Source organism: Caloenas nicobarica, chromosome 3 (genome assembly GCF_036013445.1).
Source record: "Caloenas nicobarica isolate bCalNic1 chromosome 3, bCalNic1.hap1, whole genome shotgun sequence".
Taxonomy (NCBI): Eukaryota; Metazoa; Chordata; class Aves; order Columbiformes; family Columbidae; genus Caloenas; species Caloenas nicobarica.
In genome coordinates, this window is record NC_088247.1 from 87,699,305 (window position 1) to 87,722,453 (window position 23,149).

The 23,149-nt window shown below is 50.2% G+C and overlaps 3 protein-coding genes across 10 annotated transcripts in view; 1 reads left to right on the top strand and 2 right to left on the bottom strand.

Moving 5' to 3' along the window:
* Positions 1-1,576: 1,576 nt before the first annotated feature.
* YIPF3 (Yip1 domain family member 3) lies at positions 1,577-7,485 on the bottom strand. The gene is made up of 9 exons (XM_065631967.1): positions 7,375-7,485; positions 7,086-7,292; positions 6,900-7,006; positions 5,605-5,650; positions 5,096-5,188; positions 4,626-4,757; positions 3,969-4,082; positions 3,382-3,505; positions 1,577-2,062 (listed from the first exon to the last, which is right to left on the bottom strand). The coding sequence occupies exons 1-9, from the start codon at positions 7,441-7,443 to the stop codon at positions 1,941-1,943; spliced, it is 1,014 nt and encodes a 337-aa protein (XP_065488039.1). The 5' UTR covers positions 7,444-7,485; the 3' UTR covers positions 1,577-1,940.
* A 308-nt stretch (positions 7,486-7,793) lies between these two features.
* On the top strand, positions 7,794-22,489 carry POLR1C (RNA polymerase I and III subunit C). 5 transcript variants are annotated; one of them, XR_010606056.1, is made up of 10 exons: positions 7,794-7,879; positions 7,968-8,039; positions 8,131-8,238; positions 8,729-8,861; positions 8,981-9,100; positions 9,306-9,458; positions 9,639-9,788; positions 10,344-10,460; positions 21,061-21,420; positions 22,322-22,489. XR_010606056.1 is itself a non-coding variant. In XM_065633041.1 (9 exons), exons 1-9 carry the CDS (start codon positions 7,811-7,813, stop codon positions 21,075-21,077), a joined length of 939 nt encoding a protein of 312 aa, XP_065489113.1. In that variant the 5' UTR covers positions 7,794-7,810; the 3' UTR covers positions 21,078-22,293. The 5 variants fall into 5 exon arrangements, 4 of the variants coding, with proteins under 4 accessions (XP_065489113.1, XP_065489112.1, XP_065489110.1 ...); XM_065633041.1 differs by lacking the exon at positions 22,322-22,489 and having other exon boundaries at positions 21,061-22,293; XM_065633040.1 differs by lacking the exons at positions 21,061-21,420; positions 22,322-22,489 and adding an exon at positions 11,894-13,043.
* Positions 13,013-23,149, bottom strand: part of XPO5 (exportin 5) — a 29,781-nt gene continuing 19,644 nt past the window's right edge. For all 4 annotated transcript variants that reach the window (XM_065633037.1, XM_065633036.1, XM_065633035.1 and 1 more), the window contains 12 exons: positions 21,205-21,305; positions 20,025-20,121; positions 19,433-19,569; positions 18,718-18,815; positions 18,172-18,218; positions 17,872-17,966; positions 16,951-17,013; positions 16,396-16,478; positions 15,668-15,775; positions 15,350-15,487; positions 15,025-15,189; positions 13,013-14,687 (listed from right to left, as the gene is read on the bottom strand). In XM_065633037.1, coding sequence (XP_065489109.1) covers positions 14,547-14,687; positions 15,025-15,189; positions 15,350-15,487; positions 15,668-15,775; positions 16,396-16,478; positions 16,951-17,013; positions 17,872-17,966; positions 18,172-18,218; positions 18,718-18,815; positions 19,433-19,569; positions 20,025-20,121; positions 21,205-21,305 — 1,273 coding nt within the window. In that variant the 3' untranslated portion in view covers positions 13,013-14,546. The remainder of the gene's footprint in view (positions 14,688-15,024; positions 15,190-15,349; positions 15,488-15,667; positions 15,776-16,395; positions 16,479-16,950; positions 17,014-17,871; positions 17,967-18,171; positions 18,219-18,717; positions 18,816-19,432; positions 19,570-20,024; positions 20,122-21,204; positions 21,306-23,149) is intronic.

Consider the following 23,149-nt stretch of genomic DNA (forward strand, 5'->3'; position numbering starts at 1 on the left):
CCTGTGGCGTTATAAAGAGGGAAATACCAGAGTCGTGCAGCATTACAAACTAACACTTCCATTTTGCCAAGTTGGAAAGTAATGGAAATTCTGGGAGTTTAAAGTGGTGCAATTGGTCCAAAAAACATGAGAGACTACTAGCTCAAAATGATTCCCCCAAATTGTTCTGAGTGGTGTTCTTTAGCCAAAATAAGTTTCCCAAGGTGCAAGCTGGGGGGCAGGAGAAGAGAGGGAGAGAACATGTCTACTACGTATGTGTTTGTTAGCAGACAAGCTTCTTGCTTTTGAAAGGGGAAGAAATTATGAACTTGGGGATAAGCAAACAGTGAAAAGTAGGTCTGTGAAAATGGGCAAGTCCCATCCAGGGACATTTTTGTTTTAACTGAAGCAGATGACCAGCTGGCTGACAGCAGCTGGCACTATCTTTCATTGCACCTTGGTGCTAGTCCTAATGCCACAACAGCTGCATCCTCTCCCACTAATATAAGCAAGGGGCCGAAGAGCGCCGTTCTGACGCGCTCTCTGCCTCATGCACAGATAACTTGTGGGTACATCAAGACAGGATACTTTTTTTTTTCCAGTCTGAGCCTAAGGATGAACTTCTCTGAGGAGTAGTTCCTTTCCCCTAGTCATCCAGAACTATAGGGAGAAGAGAAAGAAGGTGAAAAGTGAGATGCCAGCTCACAGCTTTCCATTATTGGACCAGTGCAAGTTAGAGCAGCGAGGGAAGGCTCCAATCTGCACTACGCACCTGTGAGTTACTGCAGTGCAAGTAAGCCTAGGCTGGGCTGCTCTGCTTTCCCATTCTTGCTGGAGCTTTCCTGCATCAGTATGCTGGAGATAAATGTGCCAACTCTATTACTGTGTGCATTCCCTCATTTCTGCCCTTGTTTAATGGAAACACTGGAGAAAAGTTTGCCAGAGACTCTCGAGGCTCCAGGAGTCCTTTCAGAAGTAAGGTCTAGACTCAGCTTGAAAAGCCAGACAGTGCACAGCAGCCTGTGTGTCTGGGGGAGCAGGATGCCATTCCTGCTCAGAGCAAGGGGGTGACAGACCCACAGCTGGGAGACATGAGAGCAAGCTGCATGAGGGTGAGCTGAGGTGAACTGGCCTCTTCAGTAGAACTATCCACAGGAGACCATGCACAAACACACTGTCCCTGCAGTCAAGTCAGAACTGCTGTCCCACAGAGCAACACAGGCAGAAGGGTGATATGAACAACAGGTGTTGTGGAAGCATGGGACAGATGCATTTCTGATGTACAGAGAAGAGACAGTGAGGTGAGGTAGCAGCTTGGACCAAGTGGAAAGAGTGTGATCAATCTGGAACATGACAAGGAAGAGAATGTAGTTAAACATCATGCTGGTCCTGAAAATCTCCAGAGAAATGAAAGTTTCTGTATCTTTTGGGCTATGGAAAAGGGGACCAAGACAGGCCACGTATGACAGAACATTTGAAGTAGGACAGCAGAAAATTACAAAGAATCCTGCTTTGAGTCTAGAACAGGACAGATAAAGGCATAGAGACCAAACACCACTCTCTCATTACTCAAGAAGGCTCAAACATAAGACATCACTCAGCACCAACATCAATTTACTTCTTCCCTCTTCAGGACAGGAACAGGGCAGATAGCCCTGGGGTTACATCAGCAAGCGGAAATAGGGGTAAGGGACAACTCTGCTGGGAAATCCCAGCTAAACATGCAGGCAACAGAACCACTCTACTCCTGACAGCCCAGACCTGGGTGGGAGATGAGCATGGTTCTTCTGTGTGAGGTGCAGTCCACTCAGCTGCCCGAAACTGCAACCCAAAGGACAGGTCCAGAGAAACAAAACCAAGTCATCTTCCTGCTGTGCTGTCCAGTTCCTAAGAGGCAGCAGGTTATTATGGCCCTATGCAGCCCCGAAAGTAGTGAAGGAAGCAAGTCCAAGTCTGTGAAACTACAGGGTCAATGCAACAGCTTTGGCCGTTGTGTTCAGTACAGCATTGGAAACAACTGGAATGTCTCTGGCAACTCTCTGAAAGGGTGGCATGTTGGGTCCTTCCAATGTGTCCAGGATACCTGCAGGGAACAGAGAAAAGGGGAGAGTAGCAAGGGTTAGTTCAGATGCAGGTGGCATATCTCTGCTTGCTTTTCTTTCTGGCCAGGTAATGGCTGATGGTGGCAGGACCCGAGATATGTAAAGCATTTGGAGCCTATGGGAGGAGACACCTAGGCCCAAAAAATGAAAAGCAATAAACACATCCATCCAGAGACTACAGGGTATAGATCAGAGCTTGTCCTTGGGGCAGGGAAACTGCGTGTTCCCAAGAGGAACACAGACCCTTTCACTTTGAGGGTACCAAATCCAGGCCCCTGCCATTTGACCCAAATTCAGACATTGGTAGGGATGCTGCTCTGCTGGGGCAGCTTGATGAAATCCTCTCCCCACCTCATCCCAGCACAGACCCTGCTCTTAGACGAATTATTTGCTTTAATCCCGAGATACACTTGCAGACTCAAATCAGGAGCTGCAGCTGGGGGTGCAATGTGGAATTTTTGTGACTGCAATGGGAGCATAGCCTGTTTGGCAGGAAACACACGTACTGATGAAAGTGTCCTCTAGTTCCTGTCAATGACCTTCTCAAGATTGATAATTAGTCTTGGAGATCCTTGAAGGATAACATATACTCCAAGCAATTTTCTATTTCATCTGCTGAAAAGTTGCAGATCAGGGCTCAGAACCTTCACCATAAGAATGGATCCAGGAAAGAACAGTATTTACATCTAAAAGGACTTCTTGCTGTGCTGTAACCCCAAATTATGTAGATTTAGCTGCAATACCATGAACAGATCTGGCTGCCTAAACTCAGAAAAGGGCTTGCTTTTTTTTTAAAAAAAAGGGGACCTGAATATGTAAAGCCTGGTAAACAGCACTAACTGGGGAAGATGCAGCTTCTGCTATCAGTGTTGTACAAGACAAGATCAAAAAAACCCATGTTACACAAAGTAGGAGAAAGACTTATGACATATTTCCTGATCAGACAAAAGCAATCTGACTTCAGCAAGATTCAGGAAAGGACTGGACATCTGCGTGCAAGAACAGTCAGTGCTGTAACACTTAATTTGTGGGGAAAGAACAAGCTTCGTACCTCACGACTTAGGTCTTAAGTACTGTAAGTACTAAAACTCAGTGCACAGAGACTACCCCACATCCACCTGCCACCATACTTTGACAGCTTCTTCTAATAAAGCTAGTGTTGGTCTCACTTGGGTTGCAAATGGCACAGATGCGCTCAGGTCAGATCGAAACTTTCCATCCTTTCTCTCAGAGAGAACAAAAAGCAGCTCCCTCTTCCTCCATATCTAACAGGATATGCCTTCATATCTCCCTTGCTTACCTTCTACCACCTTGTGATAAGCAAAGTGCAGATAGAGGAGGAAAAGCATATGCAGAGCAGCAAGGGTCCCACATAGGATGAGCCGCTGGGTGTGCCCCACGGTGCGTGACACCAACACAGCAACCTAGGAGAGAGGTGGAGATTAGCGACAAGGTAGCTGCTACCTGAGCCACTGGCACTGCAGTCAGGAGCACACATGAGGATGGGCCAAGTAGCAGGAGCCAGGGGAAGCACTGCTCAGACCCTTTTTTGCAGTTTGCATCACCAAATTCAGAGTAATCTGACTTTGTTTCATGTAGGTGAACCTTGCCCAGTCTTGTCAAGAGTTCTGGATGCTCAGGCATGGCTCTCCACAGCAGCTGGGGCTGCAAGGGAGCAAACCTGCAGCTGACAGAATGTGTGAGGATATTAAGCCAAGCGTCACCTCCACACACCAGTGGCCAAATGATCCTGGAGCATCAGGCTGTTCTTCACAGCAGCCCAACTTGTGAAATGAACTGCCTGGCTCAAGGAACAGAAAGCAAACAACGCTTCCCTCTCTTTTTTCGTCCCCAGAATAGGAGGGCCCCAGGCTGCCTGTCTCTTACCATTCGTAGTGTAGAGAGTCCACCAACACCCAACCAGAAGATGTAGAAGAGGGAATGGAAATGGATATTATAGGTGACAAAGAGAGTGATGCAGTGTCCAAAAAGGCCATAGCCCTGACAAAACAAAATTGTTCATGTCACAAGCGTCAGTCCCACACAAAGGGCCATTGATCAGAGCACAAGCAGCATATTCCTGCAACACTTCACTAAGGCAACACTTCACACACCACTCATTCGATGCCAAAGAGTCAACTGGCACAACAATTTTAACAGCAGCTCACACCCAGATAATCTGTCCAAAGGATTCACAGGGATGTCAGAGATTGCAACAACTTGGGAAACAGTGGAAAGAGCTTCTGATGCCAGAGAGATTGGAATCTCCTGTTTTGTTTTGTTTTTTTACCACCAGCCTCTCAGATCAGGAAGTGCAAAGCAGGAGACCTGCACGAAGGAACTGCCTCTTTTAGCTATCGCTGTGCCTGGGCTGAGGCAGGTCAGAAGAGCATCGTGGAATTCCAGGCTGTCCCAGTGCAGTCGTCTGGGAACACCGATTTACAAGGACTTCACCCATTCACTGGGAAGAGATAACAGGCCACCCTCGTGCTTGAACACCTCGTGCAGCCACCCGCACCTTGGGACAACCCCATCTGTACATACCAACAGTGACAGCATCTGCACCATCGTGATTTGGGCATTGCACAGATATGCCAGGAAATAGATGAAAGAGGAGACACCCAGCCAGTAACCGAAGCAGGTGCCAATTGCCGTACCCATCAGTGTGCCTTCCCTCTGTGGAGACAGCATCAGGATGAGGAAGACTCAAAAAAGTGACCTGCCGGCACCCAAATTCCAACACAGAATGTTCCAAGAGCCTTTCCAGGCATTATCAAATAGCTGGCTAGCAGCACCCAGGGTGCCATGTGACCTTCACTCCAGCTACCCCAGCATCAAGACTTTCTGGAGCATCCTTCCTCCCACCTCAAAACCAACAGGCTCTTCCTCAAATCAATCTTCTTTTCAGCAAGATGCTATCCAGTCATGGAAGAGGTTTCCTCTCCCTTTCTAGAATCCTTATAGCAATTCAGAGCTCCAGTCAAACCACAACTTATCACTGTGACATGACGTACAATGATGGTGTCCGAGGTCTTCATCCCATGCAAAAGGATGGCCACCAGCGTGAAAACCAGCATGAGGGGTCCATAAAGCTCGCCTGCAATCTTCTACAAGAGGAGACAGATCAGGGAAGGTTTGGTTAGTGCTCCTGAACACCAGGCTGCCCTCCCCAAGCAATACGAGAAGTGCCTTGGCTTAAGTTTATCAACTGTCCACCTGAGAAGTAACAGCCATTGCTGGTAGAAGCCAGGCAGAATAGGGGCTGCATGATGAGGAGTCAAAGTGGTCTTAAACAGGATGCAGAAATGGGATAAGTGAAATTTAGAGGTCTAGAACTGTACCAGCAATAAAGGTAGCAGAATGGGGTTTGGAACAACCACAGGAAAGGGTTTACTGGCATGTTCAGGGAGATGAACACCTAACAAACTCAATTAAACCATGTTAGTAGGAACTTAAGTTTTACAAAGTGTCTGTGGGACACTCACTTAGGGCACCGAGTCTGATTCAGCAAATGGGAACTCACCTGTGGAAAATTAATCATCTTCACAGGAATCATGGACTCCAGCAGTCTGCATCACAGCAAAGCAGGGAATGACATCAGCAGCAGGGAGGACAAAAGGATGGTTAACAAAATGCTTCAGAAGTAAAACATTCCATACGCCTGTCATCACTGTTTTCTGCTGAGGTCACAGGCCTTGGGGGACAGAGATTCCTTCTAAAGGGTCACATAAGGTAACTAAAGTAGAAAAACCTTACTGTCAACAGGTTAATTTTGCCAGAGGGGATTAAATGAAAACATTCAGAGATCCACTCAGGGATAATAGATCATTGACAGAACAGCAGGAAGGAAAGGCACCTTTCTTCATCCAGCCTGACAAAACTTTGCCTTTTCGTATGCAACTGTGTTGCAAATCCAACAGAAGCTCCATAACACAGCTGAGTAGTAAAAGGCTGAAGATGTCCCAAAGCCCTTTTTTCTGCCCAGAGCAGCAATGCTGGGTGACAGGGCCGCCAGCCCACCTGGGGGACATAATTGAGGACACTGGAACAAAGCACAGTGTGCTTCCCCATATCTGAGCCTTTCTGCAAGACTGGCAGCCCACCCCAGCTTGCTCGCTTTGGGGGGACAGCCAGCATCTCGCCAGCAAGAAGCGGCCAGCTCCCTGTTCCCCCATGCCCCATGGTGGAGATCATAGAATCATACAATGTCCTGAGTTGGAAGGGACCCACAAAGCTCATTGAGTCCAACTCCTGTCCCTGCACAGGACAACCCCAAAATTCACACCATGTGTCTGAGGGTGTTGTCCAGTCTCTTCTTGAACACTGTCAGGCTTAGGGCTGTGACACCTCCCTGGGGAGCGTGTTCCAGTGCTCCACCACCCTCTAGGGGAAGAATTTTTTCCTAATGTCCAAGCTAAACTTCCCCTGGCACATCTTCCTGCCATTCCCTCAGGTTCTGTCATTGGTCACTAAAGGGAAGAGTTCTGTGCCTGCCCCTCCTCTTCCCCTTGTGAGGAAGCTGTAGACCACAATGAGGTCTCCCCTCAGTCTCCTCCAGGCCGAACAAACCAAGTGACTTTAGCCGCTCTTCATATGGCTTCCTGCCCAAACCCTTCACCAACTTCATGGCCCTCCTCTGGACACTCTCCAGTAGCTTTATATCTTTTTTTATCCTGTGGCGCCCAGAGCTGCACACAGCGCTCCAGGTGAGGCCGCATCAGTGCAGAGCAGAGCGGGACAGTCACCTCCCTCGCCCGGCTGGCAATGCTGTGCTGGGTGCACCCAGGACACGGTTGTACCGAACCAGGCCCTGCTCACCTGGCACGAACTTGAACGGGCTCCACGTCAAAGTAGGGCCGGAGGATGTCGATGTTGGCGTAGAGGCTGAAGGCCCGGGAGGCTTGTCTCTTCCCCACCTGCCACATCTGCGGAGAGAAGGGAGCTGGTAGCGGCAGGGCGGGCGGGGGCGCCCGCGGGGCTGTGGCGGCCGGAGGCCACACTCACCTGGTCAGCCACCTGCCGGCCCAGCTGCCCCCGCAGCCCCTTCATGCCCAGGAACTCCCCGTCCTCCTCCTCGGCGGCCCCCGCCTCGCCCTCCGCCTCCTCTTCCTCCTCCTCCTTCATGCGCTGGTGCATCTCCCCCATGTCCTCGAAGCTGGAGCCCGACGTGTCGTCCATGTTCTCCATGTCAATGACGGCGGAGCCGCCACCCTGCGGCGGGGCAGACAGCGTCAGCGCCCGCTCGGCCCGGCGCCGCAGCACCGCCGCCACCCCTCGCCCGGCCTGGCCCCACCTGCATGTTGTCCTCGAAGCCGCCCCAGTCAGCGGCGCCGCTCCTGCCGCCGCCCGCCGGCGCGGACATGTTGCCCGGTCCGGGCCGCGCCGCGCTGGCCGCTGCCGCTCCCCAGCGGCGGAGCGACCGGATGTGACGTTGCCGGCGGAGGGCTCCAGCTCTCGCGAGGCTGCGTGAGGGCGGATGGGTGCCGCCGCCATCTTGTGTGTGGCGCAGGGCGGGGAAGGGCGCAGCGGGGTAGGCGGACGGGCGGCCAGCGAGAGGGGGCGGCGAGGCGGTCGTGAGCAATGCGCTGGGGCAGGCACCGCGGGCCGGCCGGCGGCCGCGGGGGAGCGCCGCCCTCCCCGGGCGCGCTGAATGCCACGCGTGGGCGGGCGGAAGCCCGTCACGTGGCGGGGAGCACCGCCCCCGTCACCCCCCGCGGGCGGCGGCGGCCATGGCGGCCAGGGCGCTCACCGACAGCATGCGGGACCGCGTGGTGCTGGGCGAGTTCGGCGTCCGCAACGTGAGTGGGGCGGGATGCGGGGGAGCGCCGGGCCCCCCACTCGCGGCCCCGGTCCCCCTCACGGCCCCGCCTGTCCGCCTCCTCGCAGGTCCACACCACCGACTTCCCCGGCAACTACCCTGGCTACGAGGACGCCTGGGACCAGCGGCGCTTCGAAGAGGTGGGTGAGCGCCGCCGGCGGGTGGCCGTGGGGGGGGAGTCGGGTCCCACGCGTGGCGCCCGGCGTGACCCGCGGCGCGTGGCCCGTGCAGGCGTTCCGCGTGGACATAATCCGCGAGGAGAAGGGCGCGCTGGAGTTCGACATGGTGGGCATCGACGCCGCCATCGCCAACGCCTTCCGCCGCATCCTGCTGGCCGAGGTACCGCTGCGGGCGGGGGGCACGGGGGCCGCGGCTCGCCGGGGAGCTGCGGGGAAGGCCTTGGGGTGCTGGCCTAGGAGCGGGGGTGCTTGAGTGTTGGGGAATGGGGAGGGTCCGACCTGTGTCAGCCCTTGCAGGTAGCGTCTGCGTGTGGAAGAGAAATGCGAATTGGTTCTGCAGGTGTGCCAGGGGCTCGGAGAGAGTCGGGGCCTTAGCGGCGTGAGTGATAGTGCTGGTTGCTCTTAAAGGTGCTCTTGGTGGTGTCTGTGGATCAGCGTGCCCTTCAGTCCTCGTGGTCATTTGTTTAAAAAAAACCCACAGGCAATGGGGTATATTATTGGGTGTAAGGGTATATTGGGTATCCAGGTTTGTTAGAAATACCACTGAAAAGTCTGTAGGGTGATTATGGGGTAGAAGGGACACTGGATGGATATTCCGTTGGCATTAGCTCAAATGTCATCTTATGCTGACTTGATCCGTTGTCTCCGAGGTACCAACGATGGCTGTAGAGAAAGTCTTTGTGTACAACAACACATCCATTGTACAGGATGAAATTCTGGCTCATCGCTTGGGCCTCATCCCTATCCGGGCTGACCCTCGACTTTTTGAATATAGAAATCAAGGTAAGAATTTTGGATCAAACAGAAATATTGAAGGTTTCCTGCTTTGCAGGAAACCAGGGTCACGTAGACTGAGCAGAAATGTGACTCTGTAGAGGCTCATGCTGTTCTCCCCTTCCCAGGAGATGAAGAAGGCACAGAAATTGATACTTTGCAGTTCCAGCTGAAAATAAAATGCAGCCGAAACCCTCAGGCAGCCAAGGAGTCATCTGATCCTAATGAACTTTATTTCAATCACAAAGGTGAGGTCTATCCTAAATAAGCACTGGGTTTTTTTCTTTTTTTGGTCTTGAGAGACAGGATTTGGTGTGTTCTCTCAGCCCTGTGAGCAGAGGGAGCCAATTCCCTCATTCTGCTAAACTTACTTTTTGCCATCTCCAGTCCTGTACAGGTCAGCAACCTGGTTTGAGACAACAGCTGGCTGATGCTTGTGGCTTCTCTTTGCAGTGTACAGTAAACATATGACGTGGGTGCCCCTGGGGAATCAGACAGACCTCTTTCCAGATGCTGACTTCCGACCTGTTCACGATGACATCCTCATTGCACTGTTGCGACCTGGCCAGGAAATAGATGTGCTTATGCACTGTGTCAAGGGTATAGGTGAGTTGTGGGTCCTGAGGCAGCGGGAGGAGGAGTGTGAGTGCGTGGACCAGGGCACAGCTGTGTGAAGGGGAAGGGTGGAGAACTGGCTTTTCCCCTGGAACTTTAGGCCCCAGCATCCTTGTACTCTCATTCCCTGAGGTCTGCCCTCATCCTTAACTCTTAAAACTCTTCACGCAGGTAAAGATCATGCCAAGTTTTCTCCTGTGGCTACGGCTAGTTATCGACTGCTTCCTGACATTACTCTCCTGCAGCCTATTGAAGATGAAGCAGCTGAGACATTGCAGAAGTGCTTTTCCCCTGGAGTTATTGAGATCCAGAAAATCAAGGGTACTATTTTCCTGCTCAAAAGTGCCTTTTTCCTTACAAGCCTTAGCAGAGACTGATTAGAGGGTAGAGCCAAACCTTCTAGAGACAAAACCATGTTGTGATGTTGTCTTGTCAACTGGAAACCATTCATGCTACTCTGAGCCTGGTTTTATGGATGAGTGGCTGTCACATGCGGATGTGTTGGGGGATGAACTGAGTTCTCCCTGAAATGCTGAGGGATTGGGTGCCTGTCTGCAGAGCCCTGCAGCTGCTGACTGCAGCTTCCAGTACTGTCCAGTTGTCTGTGAGGCTGGGTGGTGAGCTTGTTCTTTCCAGGAGCTAAGTGTGGAGAAGACTTCTTGTGTCCTGCCCAGGGGTACATACAAGTTTTGTGTTTGGGTTGGAACTGTTCAAGAAGACCAGTTCTGACCTGTTGGGGATGTGCTAATTCTCTGTATTTGTGGCTTTGCTGCCTTCGCTGATGGGGAGTGCATGTTTGAAGGGTAAGCATGTGCTGTGACCATAAGGCACACAGCTGCTGCAGGCACCCATCTCGTTTCATCTTTTTCCCTTTAGGAAAAAAGGTGGCAAGAGTAGCCAATGCACGGTTGGACACGTTCAGCAGAGAGGTTTTCCGTCATGAGAATCTGAAAAACCTTGTGCGCCTGGCAAGAGTGCGAAACCATTACATCTGTAAGTGCCCAATTTTCCACAGAACATAGAGCCCTGCTGTGGTTTGTGCAAACTGGGTCTCTGCCTCCCTCTTCCCACTCACATCATCAGCCTTCACACATTTGTGTTCCAGTGGGTAGCTACTGAGGTTGTGGTTTGCTGTTGCTTTGGGGTTGAATGTGTTTGTGCTTCCTGCCAGCAAATGTAATTTCTTCTTCTCTGGCTGTGAAGATCTGGCTTGTCAGAAGTGTGGTGTAAGGGAAAACAAGGGACAGGAATGCTGGAGCCAGCTGTAGGCTGAAGCTGCGTAGTGGCTGTGCTGAGTAGTGTCTCTGCAGTTTCAGTGGAGTCAACGGGCATCTTGCCTCCAGATGTGCTGGTGAGTGAAGCCATCAAGATCCTGATGGGAAAGTGTCAGCGCTTCCTGAATGAGCTGGACTCTGTGCCTATGGAGTGACCAGGCTGTAGCTGGGAAGCATATCCCTGCACTGCTGTTCTGGGCTTCCTGCACTGCCTGCAGGGGTGATGCCTCTTCCATAGGCAGGAGGTTCGAGATGGGCTCGTTAAGAGTCCTAGGACCATCTCTGAATTTGTTTTCTCTTGGTAAGGAGCCTCAGTGAGGAGATGCACTAAAATAAAAGCTTTTCTTTACAGCTGTTTCCTTCTGTGCTGTTCACAATTGTGACACCATAGTACACAGAGAACCAAGTGGCAGCAGGTCCAAAGATGAATAATAGCATTTATTTTAGATTGCATGTGGTATGTGCAAAGGACTGATATGGCAGTGTAGTAAAGCACTTTGCAGCAGGTCAGGGAGATTTAACAAGTCAGTATCACTGTAGGACTGTATTACAGGTGTCTCAAACCAGCTCCAGGGTAATTTATGTGATAGATAAAAGGCTGTACTGTTAGAGGGCTGGGACACCTCTCCTACAAAGAAGGGCTGAGAGTTGGGGTTGTTCAGCCTGGAGAAGAGAAAGCTCCGGGAGACCTTACTGTGGCCTTTCAATATAGAAAGAGGGCATGGAGAAAGACTTCTTCCCAGGGCCTGTAGTAACAAGACAAGGGGCAATGGTTTTAAACTGGAAGAGGGTATACTTAGATTGGACATAAGCCTTCTTTTACAATGAGGGTGGTAGTGAGATGGAACAGGTTGCCCAGAGAAGTTGTGGATGCGCCACCCCTGAAAGTATTGCAGGTCCGGTTGGATGGGGCTTTGAGCAACCTGACCTACTGAAAGATGTCCCTGCCTACAGCAGGGGGTTGGACTAGATGGGCTTTGTCCCTTCCAGCCCAAACCATTCAATGATTCTATGATACAGTACTGGGCTTCTCTGAGCAAAGGTGTGGTTTAAAAACATACTCTGTAAGGACTGACTGTCCCTTTTAAAACAGCTGAAGGTAAGCTATGTCTTCCCAGGTGCTAGATGTGACTGCTCTGTTCTCCCTTTCAGTGACTGAACGTACTTTGGGCTGACCTTGAAGCAGAACTGGATGGTGGAGGGCAAGTGACAGTCAAAGGCCTGTCTCCACCCAGGGAAGCCTGAGAGGACTTGCAAGTTAGTCTCAGTGATGAGCACTTCTGTTAGTCAGCACTGGGTACGTCTTGGCTTGTGAAAGTCTCTGGACAAGCTGATGAAGGAACTGGAACTTCAGCGAATGGCTGGGAGTACTGCTGTGTCCCAGTTGCTTAAGTCAATCCTCACTACAGTGCTTGAATATAATGTAGCAAATCATACTTTTTCTCTGTTTCACCGGGCTACAGTTAGTTATACTGTAAACATCCTTTAGGTGTTAATCCCATTTGAGGGAGAGAAACTTCTAGCTGGATCCTTTCAGTTTAAGCAAGCTGAAGCAGCTTCTGTGCTGAGCTGGATTACAGCTGGGGCCTTGGAAAAAGGTTTTGTAACAAGAACATTGTTGCTCAGGCCCACCTCTTTAAAGGCTTCTGCTGTTATAAGAGAGACCTTTTGTGCAACCTTCATCAGGCGAGGGGGACAGACCAAAGGCAATCACTACATCACCTTCCTGTGTTAGTGAAAAGGTCAGCTGAGAGAGGTACGGCTGAACTCCAGTACTGTCACAGGACATTGTTCCTCCTAGCAATAGCTGGGGGTTGGGCTTGGAGGCTACTTTAGTAGCATATGCACCTTTCTGTGCTCTGGCTTTGCATATTTCCCATATTGCTTATGGGTCAGACCCTGGAATAGCCATGTCTTTGCTTTGACAACATGTACCCTGCAGGCTGTAAATTGGAATCTAGCTGCTGTTGTGGAATTAATATAAACCAGCTGTGAGTGACATATAAACACTTTAAAATGCCATTTCCCCCTTGCTGTCTGATTTAATTATGTAGCCTGGAATGGTTCATCCCCTCCCTGATAATGTATGTTGACTACCAGCAAAGGTGCTCTTTTTTTGGTAGCTGGAATCCTTAGGATTCCTAAAGAGCTGAATAATCCTTAAGAAGCCAGTCTGGGCACAGCAGAGGTCTCAGATCTTACTGCAACAGATAATAAAAATTAAACATGACACCACAGGTATGAAACTGGAATAGCTTTACTGACATTCAGAGGTGTAACAACCAGTTCAGAGACAGCTTCGGATTTAAACATTCCTACAAAAAAAGGTTCTAAAAACCATTTAAAAAAAGCCCCTTGTGTCTAGCATGAAGTCACATAATGTTAAAAATCTCACAACACAATAAATACACCCAGCCTGTGCTAGAGCCAGGAGCTGTGTTAGCTCAGAGGTTAAAAAAGTTTAGGCCAGGAGGAAAGTGGAGGGTGCTGGTGGAACAGCAGGGGCAGGAGGGTGAGTGGATTCTCAAGGCCTGCTCTTCTTTCCTGCATTCTCACCCCTCCCAACCCCAGCTTTTCTGTCCTGTCTGTCCAAGTAGAGATACCACCTTCTCCACCTGTCACCATTTATTACTTGCTCTGTCTCCTGGATGGCAAAACTGCCAGCTAGCTCTGGACAGACCCTCCCAGCTCCTGGGCTAACACTAGGATAGAGTGAGTGAACCAGTTGTCATGTAAGAAGAACCAGCTTTGCAGACTGGAGTGGTTTGATAGAGTCCCACCCACCTCATCTAAAACCCGGTTTCTGACCTGGCTCCCCCCTGTAAACTGCAGTATAAACGCCGCCCCTCCTGCCCCACCATGCAATTCTCCAAGAAATACCAGACTGGGTAAAAACATGGGCTACTGCCACCTCCACAGCAACAGGGTGAGGAGATCCCTTTTGGTTTGCAGGTGCTTCAGATATTGGTCCAGATTTTGTGTACCCTGTGCTGGCCACATTCTAGTCTACAGGGCATGGCAAAAAGAAAAAATAATAATTAAAAAAAAAATCTGTCCTGCTCCCCCTGAGAGATGTCCAAGAAAGGCTGGCATTAAGTAAAAGCCTTCCATTTGGCTCTGGGTAGAACAAGCTGTATGATCATTTATATATACATATATATGTATATATAGGTATGACAGTGTCTGCCTCCTCCTAGAGAGCAGCTGCACCTTAAAAAGGCTGATCTCAAGGGAGATCCTAGAGCACTACTAGGCTACCTGGCACACAGCCCTCAGCCCAAGGCTCAGCATCCTGAAGGGAAACGGATTCATCAGAATACCAGTCCGCTGGGGACAGGTGTTGATAGGCATGACAGGAGTGTCTGATGCGTTCCCTGCAAAGCCTGGCTGCTAGCACCCAGAAGATTAGAGTAGCCCCTTTTCACCTCATGCACTACTCTGCCTTTTGAGTTAATCCTAAATCTCAAGGGATGAAGAAGTAGAGCAAGAGTGACCCAAGGCTGCAGGATGACCAGGATTTACCTAACAGAGTCTATGGGCTCAGCTCCCACCTTGCAGAGAAACGGAGGTCTGAAGACGCTCATCCAATGGAGGGCAGGGGAAGGAATCAGGGAAAGCTTAATAGACTGGTTCAAATGCCACCACAGGCCCCGTCCCAGTGTAGGGAGGAGAACGGGACAGGACCCGTAAGGGTCTTTATTCAGATGAACGCTTGTGGAGGCAATGGCAAGGAGAATCTAATGTGCTTACTATCAGGAGAGACAAAATACAAGGTAGGTGAGGAGACAGTTGCAGCATCCCAGGCTCAGGGCTCAAAGAGTGCAGTGAGGCCCTCTCCATCCTCATTTTCTAGCATATCCGTCCCCAATAATGGCTTCACCTTTTTGAAGAGAGACGGGAGGTTCCGGATATGAACCTCCTTGCGGAACTGCTCCCCAAGGGGCTTCTGCAAGGGACAGACAGACAGGCATTAGTCATTACTGCCTTCATACCTCCACTCAGCTCAGAGGCAGCCTGCTTGCAGATCAGAGGCAGACCCCAGATTCTGAGCAATCCTGAGGCCCAACACCCCTTGCTTGCATTTTGGGAAATCTCAGGCCTGGTCCTTCCCAAGTGCCAGGGCATTGGGGTAACCACCCTTGCACCAGCTCCCCAGCTTTTAACTTAGTGTACCAGACTCCAGTGCCACCATCCTCACAAAAGTCCAGCAGCCACCTAGCAGATTTCTGCAGGATAGAGATGTGAAACAAAACAGGTTCATTTTCCTCCAGGATATCACCTACCTCAATGCAACCTGCGATGAGGCGCTTGAAATGATCCTTCCGGCGCTTGTCGGCCACCTTTTGTGGTGTTGGGTTGAGAAGCTTTGAATCAAACTGCTCCAAAGAGTCCCTGTGGATGTCTGGTATCTGCTCCATCACTGCCTTCAGCTCAGTGTAGCGAGGGCGCTGCAAGGAGAAGTACAGTTCACAAAGCTCTGCTGGAAGAGCAGCCCTGCCCTCCCTGGGGGGCCATCAGATCTTTTGCCCCTACCCAAGCAGGCATGGGATTAGTTTTCTACCACTCCCCAGACAACCTGGCATCTGGACAAAGAGCAGAATTTCTCACCAAGGCCTCGTAGATCTGGAAAGCCAGGTGGACAAGAGCTGCCATGCAGCCATCGTGCTGCCCGTGTATCTGTAAGCCCTTCAGCACGCTTATGAAAAACCAGGACACAGCATCAGGCAGGAGGTTTCCTGAAAGCACCTGAGGAAGAGGCACTGTCAGCATGGAAGCAGGATACTGATGCCTGACTGCCTTTCTGCAGCAGCTCGGTCTTCCTGAGAGAGAAGGTGCCCAGGGGTGAAGCAGCCGTGCTTCTCACAACATTCAGAGCTTCCTCTCCCAACCCTGCCAGAACTAATCCCTTCTTCCTCCCAGAGTTACCTGTTTGAGCAGAGGCCAGCAAAGCTGTGTTGTGGTTCTTTGGCAGGACAAGGTGTCCTTCCAGGAGAGGGATGTGAAGGCAGTGATCAGCACTGCAGTGCAAACATCCTGAAAAAGAGTAGAGAAGGAAACCAGTCAGAGGAACTATTTCCCATCTCCAGGGTTCATACCTGAAGGGAGCCAAGAAGCAACCCAGGGACTCTGCAACAGCTCCTCAGGGCTGTTTTCTGAGAATACTGCATGCTGCTGCTGCCCCAGATGAAGGTGCTCAAAGGCACCCAGTGGGCACCATCACAGCCAAAAGGAACCAACATCAGGCAAACCTGCTCCCTTCATCACCCAGGGGCTCCCATCAGCTGCTACTCTTAAGTCAGTGCAAAAGCTTACGCCAGAGCTTCTGAGGTACCCACAGGAGAGGAGGAGTACAGAGGTATCAGGATGAAGGTACTGTGCACAGTGGGTTGTGTTAAATCTGGCAGATTTTACAGAAAAAAAAGAGCTGCTGAGTGAAGTTCTTCCTCATGAAGATGGCACCCAGGATGGAGGCAGAGCCAGGGAGCACCTTGGGGGCTGAATGTGCAGGGCTGTCCTTAAAAAACATGTATGTTCATGAGAGAAGATTGTCACGCTGGTGATGCCCCAGCGGCCTGCATCTTTGTAGCGGCATCTGGCTGGTGTGATAAGCAGTACGAATAAAGGATGGCAGAAGTCAGAGTGTGTGCTCTTACCTCCTGCTTCGTCAGACACTTGCCAAGCTCAGTGAGCTCTGCGCTGGCAGGGGGAGTCACCTCTGTGACCATCGCCTCATCATCTGCAGAGCAGAGAAAAGGCAGCACTGTGAACACAGCATCCTGAGGGAGACACAGCGAGAACTAAGCTGGCAGCCAGGGGACAGCACACAGAATCAGTATGCTGGCACAGCTTGCTGGAACATCTCTCTCCAAGCAGAAAGCTCCCACCCTTTGTGGGGCAGGAAGGGCACCCAATTAGCCTCCTCCAAGCTCTTGGGAAGACTCTGCACATCCCCCTCTTCTTGATACCTCAAGAATCAGCTGCTCCAACATGCTACCTGTGAACCCTACAGCACATTAGTTCCTAGGCTAGACTTGGCTTTTCTGTGGCCCCCGGACACAGTGGCCAGAACAGAGCTGAAAGTTTTGTGCCATACCTATACCTCTCACACAGAACTTCCAGCAACAGACCAGCCTCACCCTCTTAAGAAATGGGAAAGTGCTTGCGCACACCAAGGGGAGGAGGAAAGGCAAAGGTGGGCATTTACTCACCGTCTCCGTCTACAGCAGCAGTAGTGTTATGGTCAACACCTTTCTTGGAAACACAGCAAACAGCTGCAAAAACAGTTGCAGGTCAGAAGAGCAGAAAAGGGTAGATGCTACTTCAGAACATGCAGAGATTATCCTACAGACTCTGATGGGCTCACAGCTGCTTCAAGCTCCCCCAGCTCTTACCCAGTATATGAAGAATCTGAAAGCCCAGTTAAAAAGCCAAATACTGCACTACCTGGAAGGCTGTAACACCCCACCCACAGCATCCTCCCACAGTGGAACCTGCTGCATGATGGCTGCTTCAGACTACTGAGAACCAGGAACATGCAAACCCATTTGAAGCCTAGAACCTGAAAAGAGCAGCATCTTAAGGCAACGAGGCAGATCAAGAAAGGAGATATAATGTTGAGGACCTGTAATCTCTACGGAGTCAATTTTCCCAGCCTCTCTGCTCAAAGCAACACTGGTAACAACACAATGTTGGAGAAAGGGAACACAAAGGAGATTGCCTGGGGGAGGGGACTCTTCCCTTCTGTCTCACTAGAGACATGGCAATTGCCAGCAACAAAACTGCTCTACATTCAGGTTGTCCACAAATCAATGTCCCATACTGCAGCTCCAGGGTATGGAAAATGAGAGCCCAGGTTCCAAAGGAGGACGGGACTCCTACAAGGCAAGTGCCAAAACCATGGAGTGCTAAAAGAAAGAAAGAAAACACTCTTCTGAAGGTTTTTAATTGATCTTTTACTAGGTTTTAGCCAAGATTTTGGCAGGCTTAGCTGTCTCACACCTGGCTTCTAAGGATTATGATAAATACTACTGGCCATTATAGTAAAATTTTACTGGATATTGGAAATTCCTGTTGTCCTCTTCAGGCAAACTTCCAAAACATCCCAGGGGACCTAGCTTGATTTCACTTACTGATGAGATCCATGACTTCTCGGGTCAGCAGCCTGACCAGCTGTTCCTCAAGCATCTCCTGAGACTCGGGGTTGTCATCTGCAGCATCATCCTCACTGAGGAGAACAGGTTTTAATGTGAAAGGAGTCAGTGTGTTAAAGTATCCCCTCTGCCCAAGCACAGGGAGTGAGTCACCATCAAGGTAAACAGAGTCTTTTCCAGCCTTCTGCTGGCAGGGCTGTTCCCTGGGCAAAGAGCCAGAGCTCCATCCCTCTCCTCATTTCCCTCTTTCAGTACTCATATCAAGGGGTGAAAGCTTACCAGAGCATGCTTCGCTGGTTGATCACCTGCCATTTCTGAGACAACCTCTGTTCAAGACAAAAGGGAAGATTCAATACCTTCCTAAGGAACCATGCTGGACACCATGTAAAGACGACCAAGTGATGGCTGCTGATAGAAGTGCAAGAACTTTAAATACAGCGCTTGCCAAGCCCCATTTTGAATAGGACAAAAACTGCTACCAACTGTGCTAAAGATGCTGTGGCTGTGCTGGCTGCAGGAATCCGAGTGAGCTGTCAGGAAAATGAGGGGACATTGGCAAAAAAAAAAACCCCACAAAAATGTTCAGGGCTGAAGGCTGAGGAGCTGATATCCACAGGTCTGAATTCACAGCAAGGAGTGCTGTGCAACAGCCAGGGTTACATGCACTACAAAAGCCTCCTAAACAACAGCAAAATGATTAAGCATCGAGGCACTGCCCTTGTCCCTGCTGGCTTTGGAGAGACAGATGTTCTCACGTGTTGCTGCCAGTTTCTACATGGAGTCTGGGCTGCCAAGGAACAGGCATCAAACAAGCTGTTTTCTTACCATGTGCAGATAGGTAAAGAGTGGTCCCAGCATGGGGCAGACAAAGGTTTCATAGTATTCTGGAGGGCAGGAGAGTACCAAGGGCTTCACAAACACACCTGTACAGACCAGCTAAGGAAGAGACCCAGCACATATGGCCAGCTGCTAGGGAGACTGCAGCACACCGCCCAAACCAGCCGATCCACTGGGAAGCCAAGCAACAGACACGTCAGAGCCCATTTTCTCACAGCCCTGAATTAACTAGTGGCATCTCTACATAGCAAGCAGAGAAGGTATTCAGCCCCTTCCCCTGGCAGTTCAGCTGAGGGTGCTTAGTGCCCGTTTTCTAGCTATGAAACTCAGTGTCCAGCCCTGGAAAGCAGGCTGGAAACCCTAGATGGTCTCCCACACAAACACAAAGTCTAGTCAGACACCCTACTGCCAAGCTCCTACACTATCCAAGCCCCTTTGCCCCCCAGAAGGTACTACCCATCTCTCCTGGTGCCTTCAGGACCACATAAATCCTTGCATTTATTCTCTCTGACCCATGCACTGCTGTTTCTGCTCATGTCCTCTTAGACTCACACCTCATCCACACCAGGCATATCCCTGTTTATCTCCTCAATCACCCTTCTTTGGCTTGGCCATATTGAAAATGATGCTAGGAAGCCACCACATTTTCAGTTTACGTGCTCAAAACGTCCCTAGCTCGCCTGAGTCAGTGATGGAAGGATACGGAGCATGGGACGCAGTCTGTAATCAGGAATGTTGTTGAGGTTGGTGAAAGCTGAGCTGAGGAGCTGGGTGGCGAGACAATCAACGGTGTAGAAATCCTGTTGCATGGAGGGGCCTGCATTTCCCAGGATGTGGAAACTTTAACAAAAAACAAGTTAGATGCAAGTCTGCTAGATAACAGGTATCATGCCTCTGGCCTGCAAAGGCTGCAAGTACCATCATCTTGAGATTAGATGGTTGCCATGTTCTTAAATATATACAGGAATTTAAACACAATCTTTTTTTTTCTGGGATATCTGGACAATGAATGAAGGATTTAAGCATTAAAATGCATAGACATATTAGGTCAGGATATCAGGTAAGTGCTCCAGTCTGACTACCTAAGTGCAGAAGAGCTAAAAGCAGATGTGTTCCATGTGTATGTGGTAGGTTACAACCACCGATTATAGCTCACCACTGCAATTCGTACTTGGGTATTACAGGACACAGCTCACAGAAAAAAATCTAACTCTAGAAGAAATCAGCAACCAGCAACAGCCTACTGCTCCAGCTGTGCAATGCTGGATTGTGTGTGGGATATCTGGTGCTCTTACCAGTTGTCGTAGAGGGTACAAAAGAAGCCCTGCATCCTTTCTAAGACTGTTTTGTAAACAGGAGAGTCATAAAGCTCCAGCAGAGGCTGAGGGAGACCTGTGGGAAAGAATAAGCTTCAGCTATATTAATGAGAAAGCACATTGCACCTTCAGAACGTGCTGGGCAGGCTCCAGCCAGCCTGATGGCAGAGAGGGAAGTGCCTGGCAAGAGCAACACGCAGCCAAACGGGAAGAGGTGCAGCAACCCTGGCGCAGAACCTCCCCTCAGAGGTCAGCCAAGTTCAGGCTGGTTGTAGGCAGAGCAGAGGTGTTCCCACTAAGGTTGTTACAGCCCCCTCATTTCTCCAAAGCAAAACTTACTGGAGCTATCAGAATCCAGTCAGAAGCAAAGCTGACAGTTGCACAGCTCCTCTAGTAGCCCACCCCTTCAGATTTGTATTCACCTCTTTCAGGACACATGCTACTGCTGAACTATGATATTTAAAATTGTAGAGCAGAGATAAAGGCCCTGCTGCTGTATATGAGTGGTTCAGAGAGTTTATAGGTCCCAGGAAACAGGTAAAGCAAGCACTGACAGATAGGAAATGGAGATAAGAAAGACAAAGCAACTTCCATGAAATACTTCACTGTCTGTCAGAACCTCTAATTAAACCCCAGCTTCCAGAGTCATGGTCCACACTTCATCCACAAGGCCACCCACTTCTGCTTGGCTGGAAAGGCTTCTGTGTTCACAAGCTCAAAGCTGTTCTAAGATGGTTCTAAAAGCCTCTTTCTAATAACCATTTGGAAACAAATGACAGGACCATACTGCAGGACTTGGCTCTCGACCTCCAGCACAGGTCTCTGTACCAGCACTCAGGGATCCTGCTGAGCACTAATTCTACATGACCCCCCCATCTCTCCAGCCTGAAATGCCACGTGGCAGAGACCACCACCTAGCTGGGATAAGCAGTTTGGTAAGGTACCCTTCATTTAATGCAGAAGAAACCAATTTGTCTGAGACCAATAACTTATTTACCCTTCTTCTTTTCTGTAGGTTCAAATCACAGCTGAACTGCAAATACTATGAAGAAGCTGGCTCTCCAACCCCTCTTCACTTCCACTGCTACTGATGGACCACTACACCTCAAATACCTCTGAGAATCTGCCCACACATTCCTCCTGAAGAGAAGCCCCTTACCTAGAATGGCATTCTTCTCCACCTCCAGCATGTCTAAGGCTTTTGCAAATGTTTCCCCCAGCCTAGCCACCATCTCTGGCATGTAGAGATTGTTGTGAGTCCTGAAACAGAAGAGCACTTGGTTTATACTCATGTGGGTCAACCCCTTTTGCCCTTGACAGTGGGATCCTCTCCTTCAGCTTGTGAACAGCTCCTCTGAGGCAGATGATGAGGAAGGTGAGACCAAGCACATGTGCATGGGATCCCCCTTCCCCACCTGCAAAAATATTGGGGAAGCTGACCTGACAGAGACATGGAGTGACTCCATCTCATGTCCTGAATTTCCTGGCTGCCCCTTCCACTTATTCCAGGTTCACCCCACCCCTTGCAAGCACTGGCAGTAAAAACTCCCAGCAATTCTCCAGTTGATGCTGGCAACAGCTTATTAGCTTGGCCAAAGGGATCAGATAATGCATTTTAAAAACTGACAAGATGAGGATTGTGTAATTTCAAAAGATCTTCTGCACCTAAGGCCCCTGCAGAGGGAGGGGCTGTTTCAGCTCCAAAATGCACACACTGCCCCCCAGGGATGGGTCACAGTCCCCAGAATGGCAGGTGGCATCGGAGGGACTCTAGGGAGAACATCAGTCCGATCAGATGTTACTCATGGCAGACACGTGCCCCCTGGACAGCCACGGTCAGCTCTCCACAAGGGATACCAATTCAGCCACGGGTGACCGGTTCTTGCCATCCAGGCCAAAATGGGTCCCCTCTAAGCCAGGGTAGTGACACTCAGAGCTGGACTTGGCAGGGGGTGTCTCTCTCACCTACCTCTCTCCTTTGAGACCTCAGACCTCCACTCTGGGTGTCGCCAGCTGCACACAGCACAAATCCTGCAGCCTCCTCCAAAACTGCAATGCCATTGTACCTGCTGCTAGAGGTGATCAAGGGCAACTCAGTATCTCCCCCTAGAGCAGCGTTTCCCAAAGCAGGGGGGTACATGGGAATGGCTGGGGGAAGGGAGCATGGACAGACCTCGGTATGTTCTCCAGAGTCTCAGCTTTCACTCATGTCTTAATGATTTATTAATTTTTCTTTTTTTTTCCTTTTTTTTTTTTTTAATGGCCTCTGTTCACAGTCCTGGCAACCCTGATGCAGTGATGTCTGCCTGAGTTTGCAGAGAGCCTGGGTTAGCTCCAAAAGGATAACTATCCCATTCCTCTCTGCAAGTGTTAAATACTTCGCCGCTCACTACACGTGAGGAAGGCAAGTATATACGTTTCATTAAAAAAAGCTACACAAATGACTTCTTAATGACTCATACTCTCATTCTGGGCTGGATCTAACACTGTGCAACAGGCCTCAAAAGGGGCACAAACTGGTTTTACTTTCCCAAGCAGGGCTAAGGAGCAGCCCAGCCTCCACAAAAGTTTGTTCCACTGACTCAAAAAACTGTATTTCTGCTTGAAGCTATCCTGAAACCTAGCTACTAAAACAATCTCCTCTTGCATGTCTCCTGCCTGCCCCATGCCAATGCTGGGCTTGCCTCGTGCTGGGCAGAAGGGCAATGGGGCCAACCCAAGGACTGTGGAATTGCAGGGGTGAACCTTGAAATCCCACTGCTCTAATCCCAGCAGGATGGGTCAGACAGTCACACCTTGAAGCTGCGGTCCTGTCCTTCATTGTTTCAGAGCCCTCGAAGCATTTTCTCAAGTTTGACAGTTGGGAGAACAGATGTTCACTCACAGGCTGATCTCCCTTAATTAATACTTTAGCAAGGTCCCAGTGGTAATGAAGGGAAAATGGCTAATCAGCTGCATCCCACAGGAGTTAAAAAAGTATCCAAGAGCCCTCATATATGATGAAGATGTAGCCCCTAGGCACATTCCAGCTGAGACTCTCAGCAGTGAACAGTACTCCTGGGCAACCCGCACACAGGAGAACATGGAAAAATGAAATTCAAGAG

Coding starts and splice junctions, on each gene's coding strand:
- YIPF3 (XM_065631967.1), bottom strand. CDS start 7,443: ATGTCCGCGCCGGCGGGCGGCGGCAGGAGCGGCGCCGCTGACTGGGGC. Junction 7,293..7,374: donor GCTTCGAGGACAACATGCAG/GTGGGGCCAGGC, acceptor GCCCCGCCGCAG/GGTGGCGGCTCCGCCGTCAT. Junction 3,506..3,968: donor GACTCTCTACACTACGAATG/GTAAGAGACAGG, acceptor CCTCTCTCCTAG/GTTGCTGTGTTGGTGTCACG.
- POLR1C (XM_065633038.1), top strand. CDS start 7,811: ATGGCGGCCAGGGCGCTCACCGACAGCATGCGGGACCGCGTGGTGCTG. Junction 8,040..8,130: donor ACCAGCGGCGCTTCGAAGAG/GTGGGTGAGCGC, acceptor TGGCCCGTGCAG/GCGTTCCGCGTGGACATAAT. Junction 8,862..8,980: donor TTTTGAATATAGAAATCAAG/GTAAGAATTTTG, acceptor TCCCCTTCCCAG/GAGATGAAGAAGGCACAGAA.